Raw genomic sequence first — 20,452 nt, 5'->3', positions numbered from 1 at the left:
TACATGAGTAAATCATGTTCACTGAAAGAAACCAGGCACACAATAAAAGCACCTGGCTTATGATCCCATTGATTTGAAGTTTTAAAATACTTAAAATAAATCTATGGTGATAGCAATAATAATAACCATAGTCTTCAGAAAATAGATTCATGGAAAAGGAACCCATGAAATCTTTCTGCTCGAGAGATGGAAGTATCCTGCCATCAGATTGTTTCAAAATGACCTCTACCTTCAACATTTTAAAGACATAAAAAAAAAAAAAGTATATTAAAGAAGTTACATGCAAAAAGGATGACTTGAAATTACAATATTCAGACACACTCACTGATAAATGTTTGTGCTTAAAGTCAAAAATATATATTTTTAGAATGATTACAATTGGCCTCTGTGTTATAATGAAATTTTCTATCATATAATACACAAATTGTGAAAAATCAAAAATATGTTCATTGATATAATATTTTCATATCAGTAAATAAAACAATGAATAAATAAAGCCACTTTAAATTCTCAGGAATATTGGAGGTGGGGAGTTGAAGGATGCTCTCATTTATTCCTTGGTGAATAAATGAATGTGGTCCTATCAGGAGTGAGAAATTAATCAGTAAATTGAATAGGCAAAGCTCAATATAAAGAATTATTAACTATTACAGAGTCTTGGATTAACAGCAGAATGGCTAACGAGAAGAAAGAAGACCCCTGCAGGAACAGCAGATGCAAGGTGTAGCCACGACTCCCACAGCTGGGATGGAACCCACAACGAACACGACCAGACCCCCACTCCAGAGCTGAGCCCAGGACCTGGTTGGAGAAGACACAGCTGTGGCTCGCTGGATGGCAGAGAAGTCACTGCGGTGCTCTACCACTGAAACTTGCCAGAAATCCACCTTCTAGAACTTGACAGGAAACCATCCTCTGGAGTGCTAGAAAAAGAGGTTCACAGGTAAGCGTTTCACTGGAGGCACCTCTTCTACACAACCACCTAGAATTGGAGACTCTAGAAGATGCTACTGTCCTCAGGGTGCTGGTGGCCACTGCATGGCAGGAACCTGGTGTAGGTGCACTGTGGGAGCTGCTCAGGGCAGAAGCCTCCCATGCTGCAGGATCCTGTCAAGAGGGTAAAGAGGAACCAGGGAGAAAACCCCTTCCTTCCTGTACTCTCTACTGACAAAGTTGAACATTGCGCCAACTGACAAAGGAAAATACTTCAAAGGCCCATGTCCACTTTCACAGAACAAACAAAAGTTGTATTTGGAGCTAAGAGCCAATAAAGCATTGCTCACCTTTGACTACTCATCTTCTACATGCAACCGCTACATACATTTGAACCACATATAGCAATAAAACAGCTCTGTATTTCCACTGTCTTCAAGATATAGCTACCTTTCTGACAATAGGAGAATGTCTCACTTTTACCAAAAACGAGGAAATCCACAGTTGCAATCATGCCATCACTGATTATATTAATAACTCCTGAAATTCAAAGTCTTTCTGAAAATTCTGTTACCTGAAGACTACCTTGTAAAGTTAATTTCCAATCGCTTGAGTAAAAAATCACAATGGGAAGGAGAAAAGAAAGTGTTTAGCATATACAAATTAGCACACACATTTAACAAGCAAATAGAAGATAAACAAAAGTACTAGTCTTTTATTCTGCAATTGGTCACGAAGCTCTTAAGTAATACCTATGGCTTCCTTCATCGATTCTTACTGCGTATTTCCCCTGCCCTCAGCCAAAACTTTGGCTGGACTGAGATCCTTGCCTGGCTGAGTTGCCCAAACTTTTATTTCACCCTCAATTATCTTGTTTTTTTATTGGTTGGTTCAGTTTTCCATGAGCTTTACCATTGGCCGTGAAAGTATTAAGACTCCAAACATAGTATTCACTGCTTTTATTGTGTACAAGCAATACAATTTCTTCCCGTTACTCAGGATCAATCAAGACAGCCAACAGATTTTTTCTTCTATGTTGGTTCAATGGCTAAAGAGCTCAAAATATCCAGAAAATAGTCTCTTCGTCCATTGAGTGGAGTCATTTTTTTGTCCCTTGGTAAAGAATTCTTCCTTTAGGGATAAAGACTTCAAAATCAGCACAGCATGAAGTTGCCAGGGTGGGAATATAAAAGTCAATTAGTGCCTTATTAAGATTAAAAGTGAGAGGGGCCAATACCATGTCCACTTTTTGATTCCTGGACTCATGTACTGTGGCCATGTGGGACACAGTAATATATGAGAGTCTCTGATTCAAAGCATGTGCTGAGTCTTGTTAACTTCATCCTGGCAGAGTATTGCCTCCCAACTGGACCTGGAACTCAGTCTCCAGTAAGCTGTTCCATCTTTCAATTAGGCCAGCTGATTCTCAGTGGTGGGGTATGTAATAAGACTACTTAATAACATGATAATTCAGAATCATTAATTTAGTTAATAAAATAAAATCAAAATTTCCTGTTTATTCATATAAAATTCTTTATTGTAGGAATTTTCTCATAAAAATTATATAATTATATTAATCACAAATTACCAATAAAAAAGGAAAGAATGTAGGGAAAAAGAAAGAGAAGGAAGGAGGGAAGAAGGAAGGAGGGAAAAAGGAAGGAGGAAGGAAGGAAGAAAGGCAGGAAGGAAGGGAGGGAGGGAGGGAGGGAGGGAAGGAGGGAGGATGGAAGGAAGAAAAACTACTTTGATTTCTCAGGCAGTTAGGGTTGGGAAGTGGTCATATGATATCCAAGCTGCGTGGTGTGAAACTTCTTTTTTTCAACACCCACAATAGTCCAAAATCAAAATAGAATGACAGTTCTCCTCATAGCAAGCTGCATACAGTGCCTCAGTGTCCCTTTGGGCAATATGGCTGAGACAATGACAGCGATTCACCTGAAAATAGTCAGAGGTAGAAGAGAGTGTGGTCCAAATATAGAAAAGAAGGGAGGGAGGGAAACAGACCTTAAATGAGCACACATTTCTTACACCCATTTAATTCTTTATACCCTTCTAGCAATCACTCCAACATGTTATCACATATAACCTTATCACTAGCCCCTAAAAATTACTGTTGATCTCCTGGTTCACCATTTGGATTTAATATCATATTGGTCACAATCAAATTATTCACTCTGTATTTTGAGGGCTCCTATGCACCTATCTTCTTATGCATCACAGTGTAAGGCAAAGAGCAGCAAGAAATCTCCCTCCTCATTCTCTTCTTACTCCAAAGTATTTATTCCTCTCCAAGGCTTCAAGAACACAAGGACCATAAAAGCGTCCTATAAGTTCTTTCCAAAAAGGTTTATAATGGGTCATAAATTTATCTCAGATCCAGTATCCACCAAAATCTTAATCAGTGTTTCCAACCAAATGTGACACAGCTAAACTTACTACGTGATTAATTATGACGATGTTAACATTTCAGGTTCCATCTCTAATATTCCAACAGGGAGAGTTAAAAAAATAGAATGAAAAAAATCAGAAAATATCTATAAAACTGCAAAAAGGCAGCAAAACGGATTGTACTCACAAAGGTCTGCGATAGATTTCTAGATTTAAGATATGACAATAGAAAGCCACTTTTATAACTGAGAAAAAGTCTTTTCTCTACTCTACTCTTAAGTAGCTGCCAGAATTAACATGATCGTGACACTTTACAAAGCTCTTCACGAATCTAATCAATCTTAGCCCTGATGGCCCAGGGCTGCCAATAATTTTTCAGAATCCCTCCTGACTACAGGTACTTGAACTCAGACAAAATACACTGACACATTGTAACTGGTACAGTGAGACTCAGACAAAAATATTCCAAGATCATTGTCCATAAATAACCAAGTAGACATGTAGGAAAATTTTCAGAGAAAAAAAGTGAGGAGTTCAGCTTTTGATTTCTGGTTTGCTAGAGAGATACAAGGAAAATAAAAACCAACTGAGTCGATCCATTAAAACAGTCAACCTCAAGGCAAGGGCCTGAGCTTATGATGAGTGTATGATAAGAACACTGTCTCCTTCATCTTTCTCAAATACTATTTATGATGATGTAGTTCTTACAAAGAAGAGCAAAAAACTTCTAAAATCAAGTTTATCAGACATGGATTTGTAGGATTATATCAAAGAACCTGAGTCTCCTCTGCTCTCTTTGCCTCATTTGCTGTCATATGACAACAGATCTTTAAAAATAGCACAGGAAGAGATCTTAAGTCTCCAAAACCTCCACGACCATGAGTGGTTTGTGCTCAGCTCCCCTGCAGTCTCAGGCACTGTGTCACTCAGAACACAGAAGTACACAGCTGAGTCGCTCAGACGGGCTGAGGATTTCTCCAGGTTGAAGGAAAACTCATTCTTCCTAAATTCAGCCACAAAATCTTTGTCGCCTTTAACCAAGGTGTCCCCTGAATAGTATTTGAGGAGAAGCTGGAGGCCTTCGCTGGCGTACTGGATGTACCAGAAGAGAGAAGGAGTTCCGCCATACTCATACTTGCACCTCAGCTCCAGTGAGGCTCCTTCAGAGACAGCGATGTGGCTGACAGGCTGGGTCACCGTCTGGGCTCTGGTGTCTCCTGCAAAATTAATGTTTTATCAGTGAATGCAGTGCAGACTTCACTGTGAAACTTAAGTATTTCCACTCAGAATCTGTAGAACTAGAGAGCATTATGAAATTTCACTCACTCGAGGCAAATATCATCCCCAGTATTGAGACGAGCAACAGGTGCATGGCTGAACAAGAGAAACACCACAGGATATTTTCTGGAAAATCTGCGCTGAGCAGGCAGGCAAATGGCTGCAGAAACCTTGGAAGTAGGAGGTGGAGGGAAGAAGCTTGCTCTTGTAGATAAAAATGCAAAAGTTGCTGAGATGAGCCTGGAGCTTTCTGACATCTGATTCTTGTCACCTCTATGTCTACAAAAGCTCAGCCAGCTGCAGGGAGGGGCTGAGCAGATGATACTGATCTTGTTCTATCTCTAGTCTGTGTAACATCGCCCTCTGCAGGCCAGGTGCACAACCAAAGGTCCTGAGGCCCCACCAAGAACTAATCAGTGGGTTCCTTCTATTTTCTGAGATACATCAAAATTTCCACACATTTTTCTTCCTTCCCTAATCACTGATGGTGTATTAGCTCTATAGCCCAATTAAAAATGGATGTCATATAAAAGTAGACTAATGAGTTACTTAGCAGAGAAATCAGTTTTAAAAAATACATCAGACATAGAATTCAAGTTCGTGAGCATCTTTGCAATCAGAAGCAATGCCTCTGACCGCGTTTTGATGGCCCAGGGCTGCCATGTGCTTATGAATGATGGCAGAGACATGTATCTTGGCTGATGCTCATGCAACCGACATGAGGCTCAGTAACCTATAGAGAAAAAGACGAGCCTCATTAAATGAAGGCAGTGCTGCTCTTGGCAAGTAGTCACCGGATTGAAGGCTTTACTCAAGTGCTGAAGGACCTACAACCACATCAAGAAAGCAAGCTCTGAACAGCTGAGAAAAGACTAATTCAACTGCTTTCTCTCTGAACAAATAAGCTCTTTGACAAAATCGGAACACTTCTTTTCTTTGATTCCAAGAACATGAACCCAGACCTCTCCTGGGGGTTCCTCAGTCACTTGTTCATTCCACAGAGATTGACTTCCACATAAAAGATTTACTAATATTGTTCATTTGTGAATTTGTAGTACATAAAGCCGAACTTCTGATTCCTAGGGCTGCTATATACTCACTTTCCATGTCTTTTAAATGTCCTCTTAACTAAGAATAGAAATATAAAGAGAACAAATCAAAATCAAAGAATAAACACAATAGGGATAGTCTTGAGATGAGAGATTTGTACTCACTTTCAGAATATAGAAAGTAGGTAGGATAACATTGAGGATTAAGTTAGGACAGAAAAAACCATAACCAAAAATAAGCTATAAGGAGCAATTCCTACTACCTTTCAGGCTGGCGGTCACTTTTACTCCTCTCAATGTTGCTGGACTTTGGAAAAGCCATTCATGGACAAAAATCAAAGGCCCCAACATTGTCTCATACCCTGGAACATTGCTGCTTCCTCTGTACAGAAAGAATGCAAAGCAATTCTCCATTCTTCACTGGTGGTATAAGCAACATGTCTGAGTTGAAAAAGAATAACATTGGAAATAGAATATTCACCCTTCAGAATGTTGACAGGATTCTAAGAAATACAGTGATTGCCGGAAAGAGTGAAGAGTCTTCATAGACAGCCTAGAACAACATAAACCATGGTCCATGAAAAAAAGCAATAATTAAGACATTTTTTAAATGGAAGGAAGAAGAAATTGAAAACTAAACAGCTGTTTTGGATACTGAAAATAAATAGGTTTTGATTAGTTGTACCATGCTTTCACATCCTCTTAAAAACTGATGCAGATTTCAAAAATATTTGAAAGTTAGAAAAAAAATTGCAGTACTTAAAGCGTAAGTAAAAACAAGAGCATTCTTATTTTCCTGTGGATTCTGAAAATTATACAAAATCCTGCAATTTGTGTAAAAAGTCAAAATTCATCTCAGTGCAACTGACACTGAGATAAATGTCACATTTTATTATTTTCCTTTAGCTTTGCTCTGGTGGCAGGCCTCTGATGGCAGGGTGGCAATAACCCAGAGATAAAATGCAAAGAGATATATCTCTCTTACCTATGGAGTGGACTGGTGTGGAGAGATCCTAAAGAAAGACGTGAAGAACAGCAGAAGTCTCAGACTAATTCCAAAGCAGTGCGTGAATATATACATAGTAGAATTTCCCTTTTCCTTGTTTCTTACACAAACACCTACGATTATCAACTATGTAAAAATAATTTGTGCCAGGTAGCAACGATTATAAGACACAATTCTTCCTTCTAAATTCTATCAGAGCAAATGTGAACATAAACTATAACATGTGAAAAAGAACAATTTTATAAGTCGAATCCTAAACTCATATTCTTGAATAAATAACTTTGCTTGAATTTCCCTGAAACACACAAATACTATATGCATCACTGAGCTGGAAAGGAAAACATTTGCTCAACTAGAAAGTGATCAGATCACATACAAGAGAAAGCTCAAAGAGTTCATCACCACCAAATCAGTATTACAAGAAATGTTGAAGGAGAAGAGAAGGAAGAAGAGGAGGAGGAGGAGGAGGAGAGGGAGAAAAAAGGAGAAAAGAGGAGAAAAGATCAAAAATATGAATAATAAAATGGCATTAACTACATATCTGTCAACAATTACTTTAAGTCTAAAGTAATGAGTTAACTCTACGGCCATACCTCCCTGAACAAGCCCGATCCCGTCTGATCTCGAAAGCTAAGCAGGGTCGGGCATGGTTAGTACTTGGATGGGAGACCACCTAGGAAGACCAGGTGCCGAAGGTGTAAAAAATAAAAAAAAAATAAAGGATTATAAGCTGACAGGGTCCTTGCAGTCTGTGAGGTAAATCAAGTGTTGCTTTGCCTAAAAAAATTTTTAAATAAATAATTAATAAAGTAATGGATTAAATGCTCTAAGCATGGCACATAAGGTGACTGAATGGATAAGAAACCAAGATGCTTACACATGCTGCCTGCTAGAGATACACTTCATATCGAAACACACACAGATTGAAAGTAAAGTGGCAGAAAAACAAATGTCATGAAAATCAAAATGAAGAAGAAAAGCTGGGGTAGCAATACTGATACCAGACAAAACAGACTTTTATAAAAAGGACCCAGTAATCGCTCTTCTAGGTGTTCATCAATGGATGAATGGGTAAAGAAGTGTGACACGTATATACAATGGAATATTACTTCTTCATAACAAAGAATGAAATCTTACCACTTGGATGACATGGATACCTAGAGGGTATTGTGCTAAGTGACATATGTGAGATAGAAAAAGGAAAATGCCATATGATTTCACTTATATGTGGAAATTAAAAAACAAAATTAACAAACAAAACAGGAACAAACTCATAGATGCAGGTTCATGGATACCAGACTGAAGGGGTTTGGGGGACTGGGTGAAATAAGGGAAGGAATTAAGAAGTACAAATTGGCAGTTACAAAATAGTCATGGGATGTAAATACAGAATAGGAGATATGGTGAGTAATACTGTAATAACTATGTATGGTGTCAGAGGGTATTACGTGTTTCCTCTTGTCAATTTCTATGGTGCTACAGGACTTCTGGGAAAATGAAAGTGGCTTCATGATTTCTATGTAATAATTCAGAATGCTTACTTAAGCATCCTATCACTGTCTTTTTAAATTCAAGGAAGATTAAAATTTAAACATCTGTTCAAAAATGACATTGTCCAATTAGTTCCAAATGCACTAACATGAAAATAATTTTTAAATTGAAGCTATTATCTTTATATTTAATTTCTATTTCTAAGCCTGTAAATATTTGCATTCCAATGTTGCAGTAATTTTCAAAACATGAGTCTCTAAACATTTAGAGGATTCTAAAAAGTCTCTGATATGTTTTATTGAAATATTCACATACATATTTTTATTTTGTAATAATTTATAAATAAAATGTATTGCCCACCACCCTGTGGGGCTCTACAAAGCTCAAGATTGCCACAAGCTTTGCTCCCATAGTGCAAAGGCGACTATGGGAGCAACATGCCTGCCCCGTGGGAGGGGTGGGGCTGCAGGCCCAGCTGTAGTTTGGGTACAGGCTACAGATCACCTGGGAGCACTGTGCCTGCCCTGCACAGAAGTAGGTGGCTGAGTCTTCCAGTTGGGAGGCCATGATGTGTAGGGTACTGTTCCGTTCCTTAAAATTCACTGTGGAGCTTAACCTTCCATTTGTCTTCATCCCTGAAGTCAGGAAAAACAGACTGGTGAGGTCGCCCCCAGGATCCTGTCGGAACCACTGCACATTGTTCACAGCGTCAGAAAACTTGCACCTCAGAGTAGAGTTGGTCCCCTCTTGGAGACTCAGGGATGGACTCTGCTCCACCTCCAGGCCTCTCACCCCTGCTTGGAAAATAGAAAACAAACACAAATGATGTCACTGGGGACTAGTGATGCAGTTCTAAATCTATAAAATATCCCAAGGAGCACCCAAGTAGGACTGTTTAGGAGCTCTGTGTAGCTCTCCTTTCTCTCCCTCCCACCATCACCTGTTAAACATTCCCCAGGCCCCCATCTGGGACAGAGCCAACTCACAGCAAACCTGGACCCACAGAAGCCTCAGCAGAGCTCTCCAGTGTCTCTCCATGACTCCTTGCCCAGTTGCTGTGGTGCCTTTGCCCCTGCTCTGGAGCAGGTAGAGTCCTGGACCAGCAAATGCTCTTTCAGTCGTTAGGTTCCACCAGACTCACTGAGCACCAATTACATCTGAGCCCTGTCATTCACTTAACAGGAAACTCCACCCACAGTAGCCCAGTCAGATGGCACAGTCGTCCTTTCAAAATCATAGATGCAAAGTGCAAATAGTGCAGGACAGTCGTGGACAGTATTTACAATACACGAAGTTATAAGGTGCTTTTTTTCTTAAAACACTTTATGTAAGAGAACTTTGTGTTTGTGAGAAAAGGGAGATGATACTTTTGAGAAGAATCAGAGTATCAACTAGGTGAAGCAGAGCATTGAAGTATCATGAAGTCTTGAAATAGAGTCTGGGAAGTACGGTCTTATTTCTAAATTACATAGTTTGACATAGAATTTAAGAATTTGGTTTTATGAAATTTCGGAGAAAGGAAGACGATATGATAGCATGCAACATACATCGAACATATTTTCTTGAAATCAAGAGAGTCATAGAAACCTCATGCCATACAGTCACAATCTGCATAGAAAATTTTCTAACAAAGGGTCAGTTAGTGAAAAATAAGTATGTGCGTAATATCTTCTCTGACTTAATTTCCACCTCTCCCCTATCCTGTCCAACACCTGGGCACCCTGAGAGCCACACAGCTATCTCTCATCAAGGCACACATTGCTGGTCAAATTAAATGTTGTCTTCTTCCTTTCCTCCTTCTAGTTGTATTTCTTATTTTGTCAAGTTTTCTTCTACTCTCCTCATTATTCTTTTTCCTTCTAGTCTCAGGGGAGAGATATGAAAAGGAAGGATACCTTGGGTTTTGGAATAATTTCTAAGTCCATATATTTTGGCAAACTTAGTTATAAAATTTTTTAATGGAAAACATGTTATGGAGTTGTCTTCCTTGGAGTTTCCATGCTCTCAATGACCATAAACATTCTTAGCCCCGTGCCCCTGCTCAGAAAATCATACTCACAAAGGATTTATACAATATGGAACTTCTGAAGTGTATAGAGAGTCACAGAAATAAAAACATGAGCTGAACTTTACACAAATACCATTATTCCTTTCCCCACATTTGCTGTCTATAATTGGACTGGCTCTCATGCTCTCTGGTCTCCTCTCTTAGCTGTTCAACCTTCTGGAACCTTCAAATAAAATCATTTCTTGTGAAGCCAACAGTGCCCCCTAGTGGGCAAAAACCATCAACAAAGAACACTTCACACCACCTAACCCAGCAGTCACAAAACCCCAACCTCTTTCACTCCATGTTTCCTGATGAAGGAAATGCAGATGGTCAGAAAACAAAATACATAATTAGATTAAATGGCTTTCTGATGAACAACTTTCTTTTAAAATTTCATTTCATGAGATTTGTATAATAAAATAATATTGCAGTTGTCACCCTGTGCTACTTGATTTTTTTACTTAGTGCAAAATAACTGCATAAACATTTGCTGAACTTTTACTATAAATGAGGCAATTTGCTAGGTCTTAACAACATACGAAAGGGATGAGGCAGTAGATTACAGGTTACTGGGGAAGACAAAAATATACATAACTATAATAGAGTCAAAGAGTAGGACCCTAAGAGGAATGAAAATGAAAAGAAATATGACCCATAGGAGTGGTCAAATACTTGGAGTGCTTGAATAGATCTTATGAAGAAGGTGTCATTTCTCTTTTCTCTCTTTTTTGATGAGAAGAGTAGAAGAGGAATGGATAAACCTTTATGATGGCTTTTATGACTTTTTATTTATTTTAAGAGAAATTCATGAATGTATGAACTATTAAAGGAACAAAACTTTACATATAGACTAATATCTCCTTTTACTAGCACTCCCGATTTTGACTTTTTCATCATTCATTAATTTGGAGATGATGCTTCCAGGTGTTTTAATTTGGATTCACATGCATATATCAAATATACGAATTAACATAAAATGTTCATTCTTTTATTTACAGTTTTCACTTTAATACAAAATGATACATATTGTGCATACCTTTTTGTAACTTGCTTTATAAACTCAATAATAAGTCTTGTAGGGTGTAGGGAATAGACATGAATGGCATAGAGGGAAGATCATGTGGGGGCACAGTAGGAAGGGAATCAGCTACAAGCCAAGACCTCAAAGAAACTAACCCTGCCAACACCTTCATCTGAGACGTAGAGTCCAGACTGTGAAAAAACAAATTTTGTTGTTCTTTAAGCCACCTGGTCTATGGTATTTTGTATGACAGCCCAAGTAAACTAATACAAGAGTGAATTTTAATAATCTGTTATAAGAAATATGTCACAAAAAGCAATTTGAAGTCATAACCATACATATAACGTTTTAAGCATTTTAAAATTCTACCTTTTATATCCATGTTTTAGTGCATTTGTTTATTGCATAAAAGTATCCTTGTCTTAGATATTCTCATAGAAATTGTATTATAGGTCTGATTATCTTAATGATTTTGCTAATATGCTGAAAAAATTGAACATGTATACTGAATATCTTGCATATTTGATATTAAGTATGAAAGGAAATAGTGAAATTTTTTCATAAGCTTTCCAATATTTCAATAATCTTATATGGCAACGTGTCTCTAAATCTTAAACTAAAGAATCTCTGAAAATTCTTATCAGAAATGAGTATAGTTACACGGCTTCTAGATCTTCAGAATTTGCACAAATTCTAATTACTTAGAATTTTTTATAATAACTGGATATTACAAAGGAAGAGTGAATATGTTAAAGTGTTAGAATGTATAATTCATATTAAATTTTTTTCAAAACAGACAATAAGATATCGTGTGCCATTTAAATTGAACTTCAACTCGAAGGAAATCAATTGTTCTAGTCAAGAAAGCAAATTCCAGGCCAGGAGTGGTCAGCTTGCCTTGTAATACAGAGCTATGATAAAAGAAACTGCAATTCAACAATCTACATCCTGATCCATACCTGAAACTTTGCTAAATAGTGTAGTATGGATGTTCAGAATGAATAACCCCAACATGTGTCTCCTTGGTATGCGGATTATTTTGAACTAAAGGCAACTTTAGCCCTGTGATCAAGAGAAACTCCTGCCCCTCACTGAACTACCTAGAAGAACTTAAATTAGGAGCCTTGCTTATAATAAGAGATTATCAAAGATAACCTCTTTGATCTATCAAAGATCTATCAGCACTGTGGGAGCTGCTCAGGGCAGAAGCCTCCCATGCTGCAGGATCCTGTCAAGAGGGTAAAGAGGAACCAGGGAGAAAACCCCTTCCTTCCTGTCCTCTCTACTGACAAAGTTGAACATTGCGCCAACTGACAAAGGAAAATACTTCCCATGTCCACTTTCACAGAACAAACAAAAGTTGTATTTGGAGCTAAGAGCCAATAAAGCATTGCTCACCTCTGACTACTCATCTTCTACATGCAACCTCTACATATGTTTGAACCACATATAGCAATAAAACAGCTCTGTATTTCCACTGTCTTCAAGATATAGCTACCTTTCTGACAATAGGAGAATGTCTCACTTTTTCCAAAAACGAGGAAATCCACAGTTGCAATCATGCCATCACTGATTATATTAATAACTCCTGAAATTCAAAGTCTTTCTGAAAATTCTGTTACCTGAAGACTACCTTGTAAAGTTAATTTCCAATTGCTTGAGTAAAAAATCACAATGGGAAGGAGAAAAGAAAGTGTTTAGCATATATAAATTAGCACACACATATAACAAGCAAATAGAAAATACACAAAAGTACTACAGTCTTTTTTTCTGTAATTGGTCACGAAGCTCTTAAGTAATACCTATGGCTTCCTTCACTGATTCTTACTGCATATTTCCCCTGCCCTCTGCCAAAACTTTGGCTGGACTGAGATCCTTGCCTGGCTGAGTTACCCAAACTTTTATTTCACCCTCAATTGTCTTGTTTTGTTATTGGTTGGTTCAGTTTTCCATGAGCTTTACCATTGACCGTGACAGTATTAAGACTCCAAACATAGTATTCACTGCTTTCATTGTGTACAAGCAATACAATTTCTTCCCGTTACTCAGGATCAATCAAGATAGCCAACAGATTTTTTCTTCTATGTTGGTTCAACGGCTAAAGAGCTCAAATATACAGAAGATAGTCTCTTCGTCCATTGAGTGGAGTCATTATTTTGTCCCTTGGTAAAGAATTCTTCCTTTAGGGATAAAGACTTCAAAATCAGCAAAACATGAAGTTGCCAGGGTGGGAATATAAAAGTCAATTAGTGCCTTATTAAGATTAATAGTGAGAGGGGCCAATTCCATGTCCACCTTTTGATTCCTGGACTCATGTACTGTGGCCATTTGGGACACAGTAACATATGAGAGTCTCTGATTCAAAGCATGTGCTGAGTCTTGTTAAGCAAAACTCCATCCTGGCAGAGTATTGCCTCCCAACTGGACCTGGAACTCAGTCTCCAGTAAGCTCTTCCATCTTTCAATTAGGCCAGCTGATTCTCATTGGTGGGGTATGTTAAAAGACTACTTAATAACATGATAATTCAGAATCATTAATTTAGTTAATAAAATAAAATCAAAATTTCCTGTTTATTCATATAAAATTCTTTATTGTAGGAATTTTCTCATAAAAATTATATAATTATATTAATCACAAATTACCAATAAAAAAGGAAAGAATGTAGGGAAAAAGAAAGAGAAGGAAGGAGGGAAGAAGGAAGGAGGGAAAAAGGAAGGAGGAAGGAAGGAAGAAAGGCAGGAAGGAAGGGAGGGAGGGAGGGAGGGAGGGAAGGAGGGAGGATGGAAGGAAGAAAAACTACTTTGATTTCTCAGGCAGTTAGGGTTGGGAAGTGGTCATATGATATCCAAGCTGCGTGGTGTGAAACTTCTTTTTTTCAACACCCACAATAGTCCAAAATCAAAATAGAATGACAGTTCTCCTCATAGCAAGCTGCATACAGTGCCTCAGTGTCCCTTTGGGCAATATGGCTGAGACAATGACAGCGATTCACCTGAAAATAGTCAGAGGTAGAAGAGAGTGTGGTCCAAATATAGAAAAGAAGGGAGGGAGGGAAACAGACCTTAAATGAGCACACATTTCTTACACCCATTTAATTCTTTATACCCTTCGAGCAGTCACTCCAACATGTTATCACATATAAACTTATCACTAGCCCCTAAAAATTACTGTTGATCTCCTGGTTCACCATTTGGATTTAATATCATATTGGTCACAATCAAATTATTCATTCTGTATTTTGAGGGCTCCTATGCACCTATCTTCTTATGCATCACAGTATATGGCAAAGAGCAGCAAGAAATCTCCCTCCCCATTCTCTTCTTACTCCAAAGTATTTATTCCTCTCCAAGGCTTCAAGAACACAAGGACCATAAAAGCGTCCTATAAGTTCTTTCCAAAAAGGTTTATAATGGGTCATAAATTTATCTCAGATCCAGTATCCACCAAAATCTTAATCAGCGTTTCCAACCGAATGTGACACAGCTAAACTTACTACGTGATTAATTATGACGATGTTAACATTTCAGGTTCCATCTCTAATATTCCAACAAGGAGAGTTAAAAAAATAGAATAAAAAAATCAGAAAATATCTATAAAGCTGCAAAAAAGCAGCAAAAGGGATTGTACTCACAAAGGTCTGCAATAGATTTCTAGATTTAAGGTATGACAATAGAAAGCCACTTTTATAACTGAGAAAAAGTCTTTTCTCTACACTACTCTTAAGTAGCTGCCAGAATTAACATGATCATGACACTTTACAAACCTCTTCACGAATCTAATCAATCTTAGCCCTGATGGCCCAGGGCTGCCAATAATTTGTCAGAATCCCTCCTGACTACAGGTACTTGAACTCGGACAAAATACACTGACACATTGTAACTGGTACAGTGAGACCCAGACAAAAATATTCCAAGATCATTGTCCGTAAATAACCAAGTAGACATGGAGGAAAATTTTCAGAGAAGAAAAAGTGAGGAGTTTAGCTTTTGGTTTCTGTTTTGCTAGAGAGATACAAGGAAAATAAAAACCAACTGAGTCGATCCATTAAAGCAGTCAACCTCAAGGCAAGCGCCTGAGCTTGGGATGAGTATGTGATAAGAACATCGTTTCCTTCATCTTTCTCGAATACTATTTATGATGATGTAGTTCTTACAAAGAAGAGCAAAAAACTTCTAAAATAAAGTTTATCAGACACGGATTTGTAGGATTATATCAAAGAACCTGAGTCTCCTCTGCTCTCTTCACCTCATTTGCTGTCATATGAAAACAGATCTTTAAAAATAGCACAGGAAGAGATCTAAAGTCTCCAAAACCTCCACGACCATGAGTGGTTTGTGCTCAGCTCCCCTGCAGTCTCAGGCACTGTGTCACTCACAGCACAGAAGTACACAGCTGAGTCGCTCAGATGGGCTGAGGATTTCTTCAGGTTGAAGGAAAACTCATTCTTCTTAAATTCAGCCACAAAATCTTTGTCGCCTTTAACCAAGGTGTCCCCTGAATAGTATTTGAGGAGAAGCTGGAGGCCTTCGCTGGGGTACTGGACGTACCAGAAGAGACGAGGAGTTGAGCCGTACTCATACTTGCACCTCAGCTCCAGTGAGGCTCCTTCAGAGACAGCGATGTGGCTGTCATGCTGGGTCACATTCTGGCCTTTGGCGTCTCCTGCAAAATCAATGTTTTATCAGTGAATGCAGACTTCACTGTGAAACTTAAGTATTTCCACTCAGAATCTGTAGAACTAGAGAGCATTATGAAATTTCACTCACTCGAGGCAAATATCATCCCCAGTATTGAGATGAGCAACAGGTGCATGGCTGAACAAGAGAAACACCACGGGATATTTTCTGGAAAATCTGCGCTGAGCAGGCAGGCAAATGGCTGCAGAAACCTTGGAAGTAGGAGGTGGAGGGAAGAAGCTTGTAGATAAAAATGCAAAAGTTGCTGAGATGAGCCTGGAGCTTTCTGACATCTGATTCTTGTCACCTCTATGTCTACAAAAGCTCAGCCAGCTGCAGGGAGGAGCTGAGCAGATGATACTGAACTCGGTCTATCTCTAGTCAGTGTAACATCGCCCTCTGCAGGCCAGGTGCACAACCAAAGGTCCTGAGGCCCCACCGAGAACTAATCAGTGGGTTCCTTCTATTTTCTGAGATACATCAAAATTTCCACACATTTTTCTTCCTTCCCTAATCACTGATGGTGTATTAGCTCTATAGCCCAATTAAAAATGGATGTCATATAAAAGTAGACTAATGAGTTACTTAGCAGAGAAATCAGTTTTAAAAAATACATCAGACATAGAATTCAAGTTCGTGAGCATCTTTGCAATCAGACGCAATGCCTCTGACCGCGTTTTGATGGCCCAGGGCTGCCATGTGCTTATGAATGATGGCAGAGACATGTATCTTGGCTGATGCTCATGCAACCGACATGAGGCTCAGTAACCTATAGAGAAAAAGACAAGCCTCATTAAATGAAAGCAGTGCTGCTCTTGGCAAGTAGTCACCGGATTGAAGGCTTTACTCAAGTGCTGAAGGACCTACAACCACACCAAGAAAGCAAGCTCTGAACAGCTGAGAAAAGACTAATTCAACTGCTTTCTCTCTGAACAAATAAGCTCTTTGACAAAATCGGAACACTTCTTTTCTTTGATTCCAAGAACATGAACCCAGACCTCTCCTGGGGGTTCCTCAGTCACTTGTTCATTCCACAGAGATTGACTTCCACATAGAAGATTTGCTAATGTTGTTCATTTATGAATTTGTAGTACAAAAAGCCGAACTTCTGATTCCTAAGGCTACTATATACTCACTTTCCATGTCTTTTAAATGTCCTCTTAACTAAGAATAGAAATATAAAGAGAATAAATCAAAATCAAGAGGGGCTGTCTTGAGATGAGAGATTTGTATCCACTTTCAGAATATAGAAAGTAGGTAGGATAACATTGAGGATTAAGTTAGGACAGAAAAAAACCATAACCAAAAATAAGCTATAAGGAGCAATTCCTACTACCTTTCAGGCTGGTGGTCATTTTTACTCCTCTCAATGTTGCTGGACTTTGGAAAAGCCATTCATGGACAAAATCAAAGGCCCCAACATTGTCTCATTCCCTGGAACATTGCTGTTTCCTCTGTACAGAAAGAATGTAAAGCAATTCTCCATTCTTCACTGGTGGTATAAGCAACATCTCTGAGTTGAAAAAGAATAACATTGGAAATAGAATATTCACCCTTCAGAATGTTGACAGGATCCTAAGAAATACAGTGATTGCCGGAAAGAGTGAAGAGTCTCCATAGACAGCCTAGAACAACATAAACCATGGTCCATGAAAATAAGCAATAATTAAGACATTTTTTAAATGGAAGGAAGAAGAAATTGAAAACTAAATAGCTGTTTTGGATACTGAAAATAAATGGGTTTTGATTAGTTGTACCATGCTTTCACATCCTCTTAAAAACTGATGCAGATTTCAAAAATATTTGAAATTTAGAAAAAAAATTGCAGTACTTAAAGCGTAAGTAAAAACAAGAGCATTCTTATTTTCCTGTGGATTCTGAAAATTATACAAAATCCCGCAATTTGTGTAAAAAGTCAAAATTCATCTCAGTGCAACTGGCATTGAGATAAATGTCACATTTTATTATTTTCCTTTAGCTTTGCTCTGGTAGCAGGCCTCTGATGGCAGGGTGACAATAACCCAGAGATAAAATGCAAAGAGATACATCTCTCTTACCTATGGAGTGGACTGGTGAGGAGAATCAGAAAGACATGAAGAACAGCAGAAGTCTCAGACTAATTCCAAAGCAGTGCGTGAATATATACATAGTAGAATTTCCCTTTTCCTTGTTTCTTAAACAAACACTATGATTATCAACTATGTAAAAATAATTTGTGCCAGGTAGCAACGATTATAAGACACATTTCTTCCTTCTAAATTCTATCAGAGCAAATGTGAACATAAACTATAACATGTGAAAAAGAACAGTTTTATAAGTCGAATCCTAAACTCACATTCTTGAATAAATAACTTTGCTTGAATTTCCCTGAAACACACAAATACTATATACATCACTGAGCTCTAAAGGAAAACGTGAGTCACATTTGCTCAACTAGAAAGTGATCAGATCACATACAAGAGAAAGCTCAAAGAGTTCATCACCACCAGATCAGTATTACAAGAAATGTTGAAGGAGAAGAGAAGGAAGAAGAAGAGGAGGAGGAGGAGGAGAGGGAGAAAAAAGGAGAAAAGAGGAGAAAAGATCAAAAATATGAATAATAAAATGGCGTTAACTACATATCTATCAACAATTACTTTAAATCTAAAGTAATAAGTTAACTCTATGGCCATACCTCCCTGAACAAGCCCGATCCCGTCTGATCTCGGAAGCTAAGCAGGGTCGGGCATGGTTAGTACTTGGATGGGAGACCACCTAGGAAGACCAGGTGCCGTAGGTGTAAAAAATAAAAAAATAAAAAATAAAGGATTATAAGCTGACAGGGTCCTTGCAGTCTGTGAGGTAAATCAAGTGTTGCTTTGCATAAAAAAAAAATTTTAAATAAATAATTAATAAAGTAATGGATTAAATGCTCTAATCATGGCACATAAGGTGACTGAATGGATAAGAAACCAAGATGCTTTCACATGCTGCCTGCTAGAGATACACTTCATATCGAAAAGATTGAAAGATCGAAAGATTGAAAGTAAAGTGGCAGAAAAACAAATGTCATGAAAATCAAAATGAAGAAGAAAAGCTGGGGTAGCAATACTGATACCAGACAAAACAGACTTTTATAAAAAGGCTATAACAAGAGACAAAGGACCCAGTAATCGCTCTTCTGGGTGTTCATCGATGGATGAATGGGTAAAGAAGTGTGACACGTATATACAATGGAATATTACTTCTTCATAAAAAAGAATGAAATCTTACCACTTGGATGACATGGATACCTAGAGGGTATTGCGCTAAGTGACATACGTGAGATAGAAAAAGGAAAATGCCATATGATTTCACTTATATGTGGAAATTAAAAAACAAAATTAACAAACAAAACAGGAACAAACTCATAGATGCAGGTTCATGGATACCTGACTGAAGGGGTTTGGGGGACTGAGTGAAATAAGGGAAGGAATTAAGAAGTACAAATTGGCAGTTACAAAATAGTCATGGGATGTAAATACAGAATAGGAGATATGGTGAGTAATACTGTAATAACTATGTATGGTGTCAGAGGATATTACGTGTTTCCTCTTGTCAATTTCTATGGTGCTACAGGACTTCTGGGAAAATAAAAGTGGCTTCATGATTTCTATATAATAATTCAGAATGCTGACTTAAGCATCCTATCACTGTCTTTTTAAATCCAAGGAAGATTAAAATTTAAACATCTGTTCAAAAATGACATTGTCCAATTAGTTCAAAATGCACTAACATGAAAATAATTTTTAAATTGAAGCTATTATCTTTATATGTAATTTCTATTTCTAAACCTGTAAATATTTACATTCCAATGTTGCAGTAATTTTCAAAACATGAGTCTCTAAACATTTAGAGGATTCTAAAAAGTCTCTGATATGTTTTATTGAAATATTCACATACATGTTTTTATTTTGTAATAATTTATAAATAAAATGTATTGCCCACCACCCTGTGGGGCTCTACAGAGCTCAAGATTGCCCCAAGCTTACTGTGCAAAGGCGACTGTGGGAGCAACATGCCTGCCCCGTGGGAGGGGTGGGGCTGCAGGCCCAGCTTCAGTTTGGGTACAGGCTACAGATCGCCTGGGAGCACTGTGTCTCCCCTGCACAGAAATAGGTGGCTGAGTCCTCCAGTTGGGAGGCCATGATGTGTAGGGTACTGTTCCGTTCCTTAAAATTCACTGTGGAGCTTAACCTTCCATTTGTCTTCATCCCTGAAGTCAGGAAAAACAGACTGGTGAGGCCGCCCCCAGGATCCTGTCGGAACCACTGCACACTGTTCACAGCGGCAGAAAACTTGCACCTCAGAGTAGAGTTGGTCCCCTCTTGGAGACTCAGGGATGGACTCTGCTCCACCTCCAGGCCTCTCACCCCTGCTTGGAAAACAGAAAACAAACACAAATGATGTCTGGGGACTAGTGATGCAGTTCTAAATCTGTAAAATATCCCAAGGAGCACCCAAGTAGGACTGTCTAGGAACTCTGTGTAGCTCTCCTTTCTCTCCCTCGCACCATCACCTGTTAAACACTCCCCAGT

The 20,452-nt window shown here is 38.3% G+C and overlaps 1 non-coding gene, 1 pseudogene and 2 gene segments (V, D, J or C); 2 read left to right on the top strand and 2 right to left on the bottom strand.

Annotated features, from left to right (window-relative positions):
• Positions 1-3,836: 3,836 nt before the first annotated feature.
• Positions 3,837-4,940, bottom strand: LOC120593131 (T cell receptor alpha variable 8-1-like). The segment is given in 2 exon segments: positions 3,837-4,541; positions 4,651-4,940. Coding segments are annotated over 2 exon segments (462 nt in total).
• Positions 4,941-7,236: 2,296 nt separating this feature from the next.
• On the top strand, positions 7,237-7,355 carry LOC120593158 (uncharacterized; annotated as a pseudogene).
• A 7,506-nt stretch (positions 7,356-14,861) lies between these two features.
• Positions 14,862-16,155, bottom strand: LOC120593115 (T cell receptor alpha variable 8-3-like). The segment is given in 2 exon segments: positions 14,862-15,882; positions 15,987-16,155. Coding segments are annotated over 2 exon segments (411 nt in total).
• A 2,401-nt stretch (positions 16,156-18,556) lies between these two features.
• On the top strand, positions 18,557-18,675 carry LOC120593147 (5S ribosomal RNA). Its single transcript, XR_005650310.1, has one exon. It is a non-coding gene; the product is annotated as a 5S ribosomal RNA (ribosomal RNA).
• Positions 18,676-20,452: the final 1,777 nt, after the last annotated feature.

This window comes from Pteropus medius, unplaced genomic scaffold (genome assembly GCF_902729225.1).
Source record: "Pteropus medius unplaced genomic scaffold, Ma_sr-lr_union100, whole genome shotgun sequence".
In the NCBI taxonomy this organism is placed as follows: Eukaryota; Metazoa; Chordata; class Mammalia; order Chiroptera; family Pteropodidae; genus Pteropus; species Pteropus medius.
The sequence above is the reverse complement of the archived record's forward strand: the minus strand, read 5'-3'. Positions and strand labels throughout refer to the sequence as shown.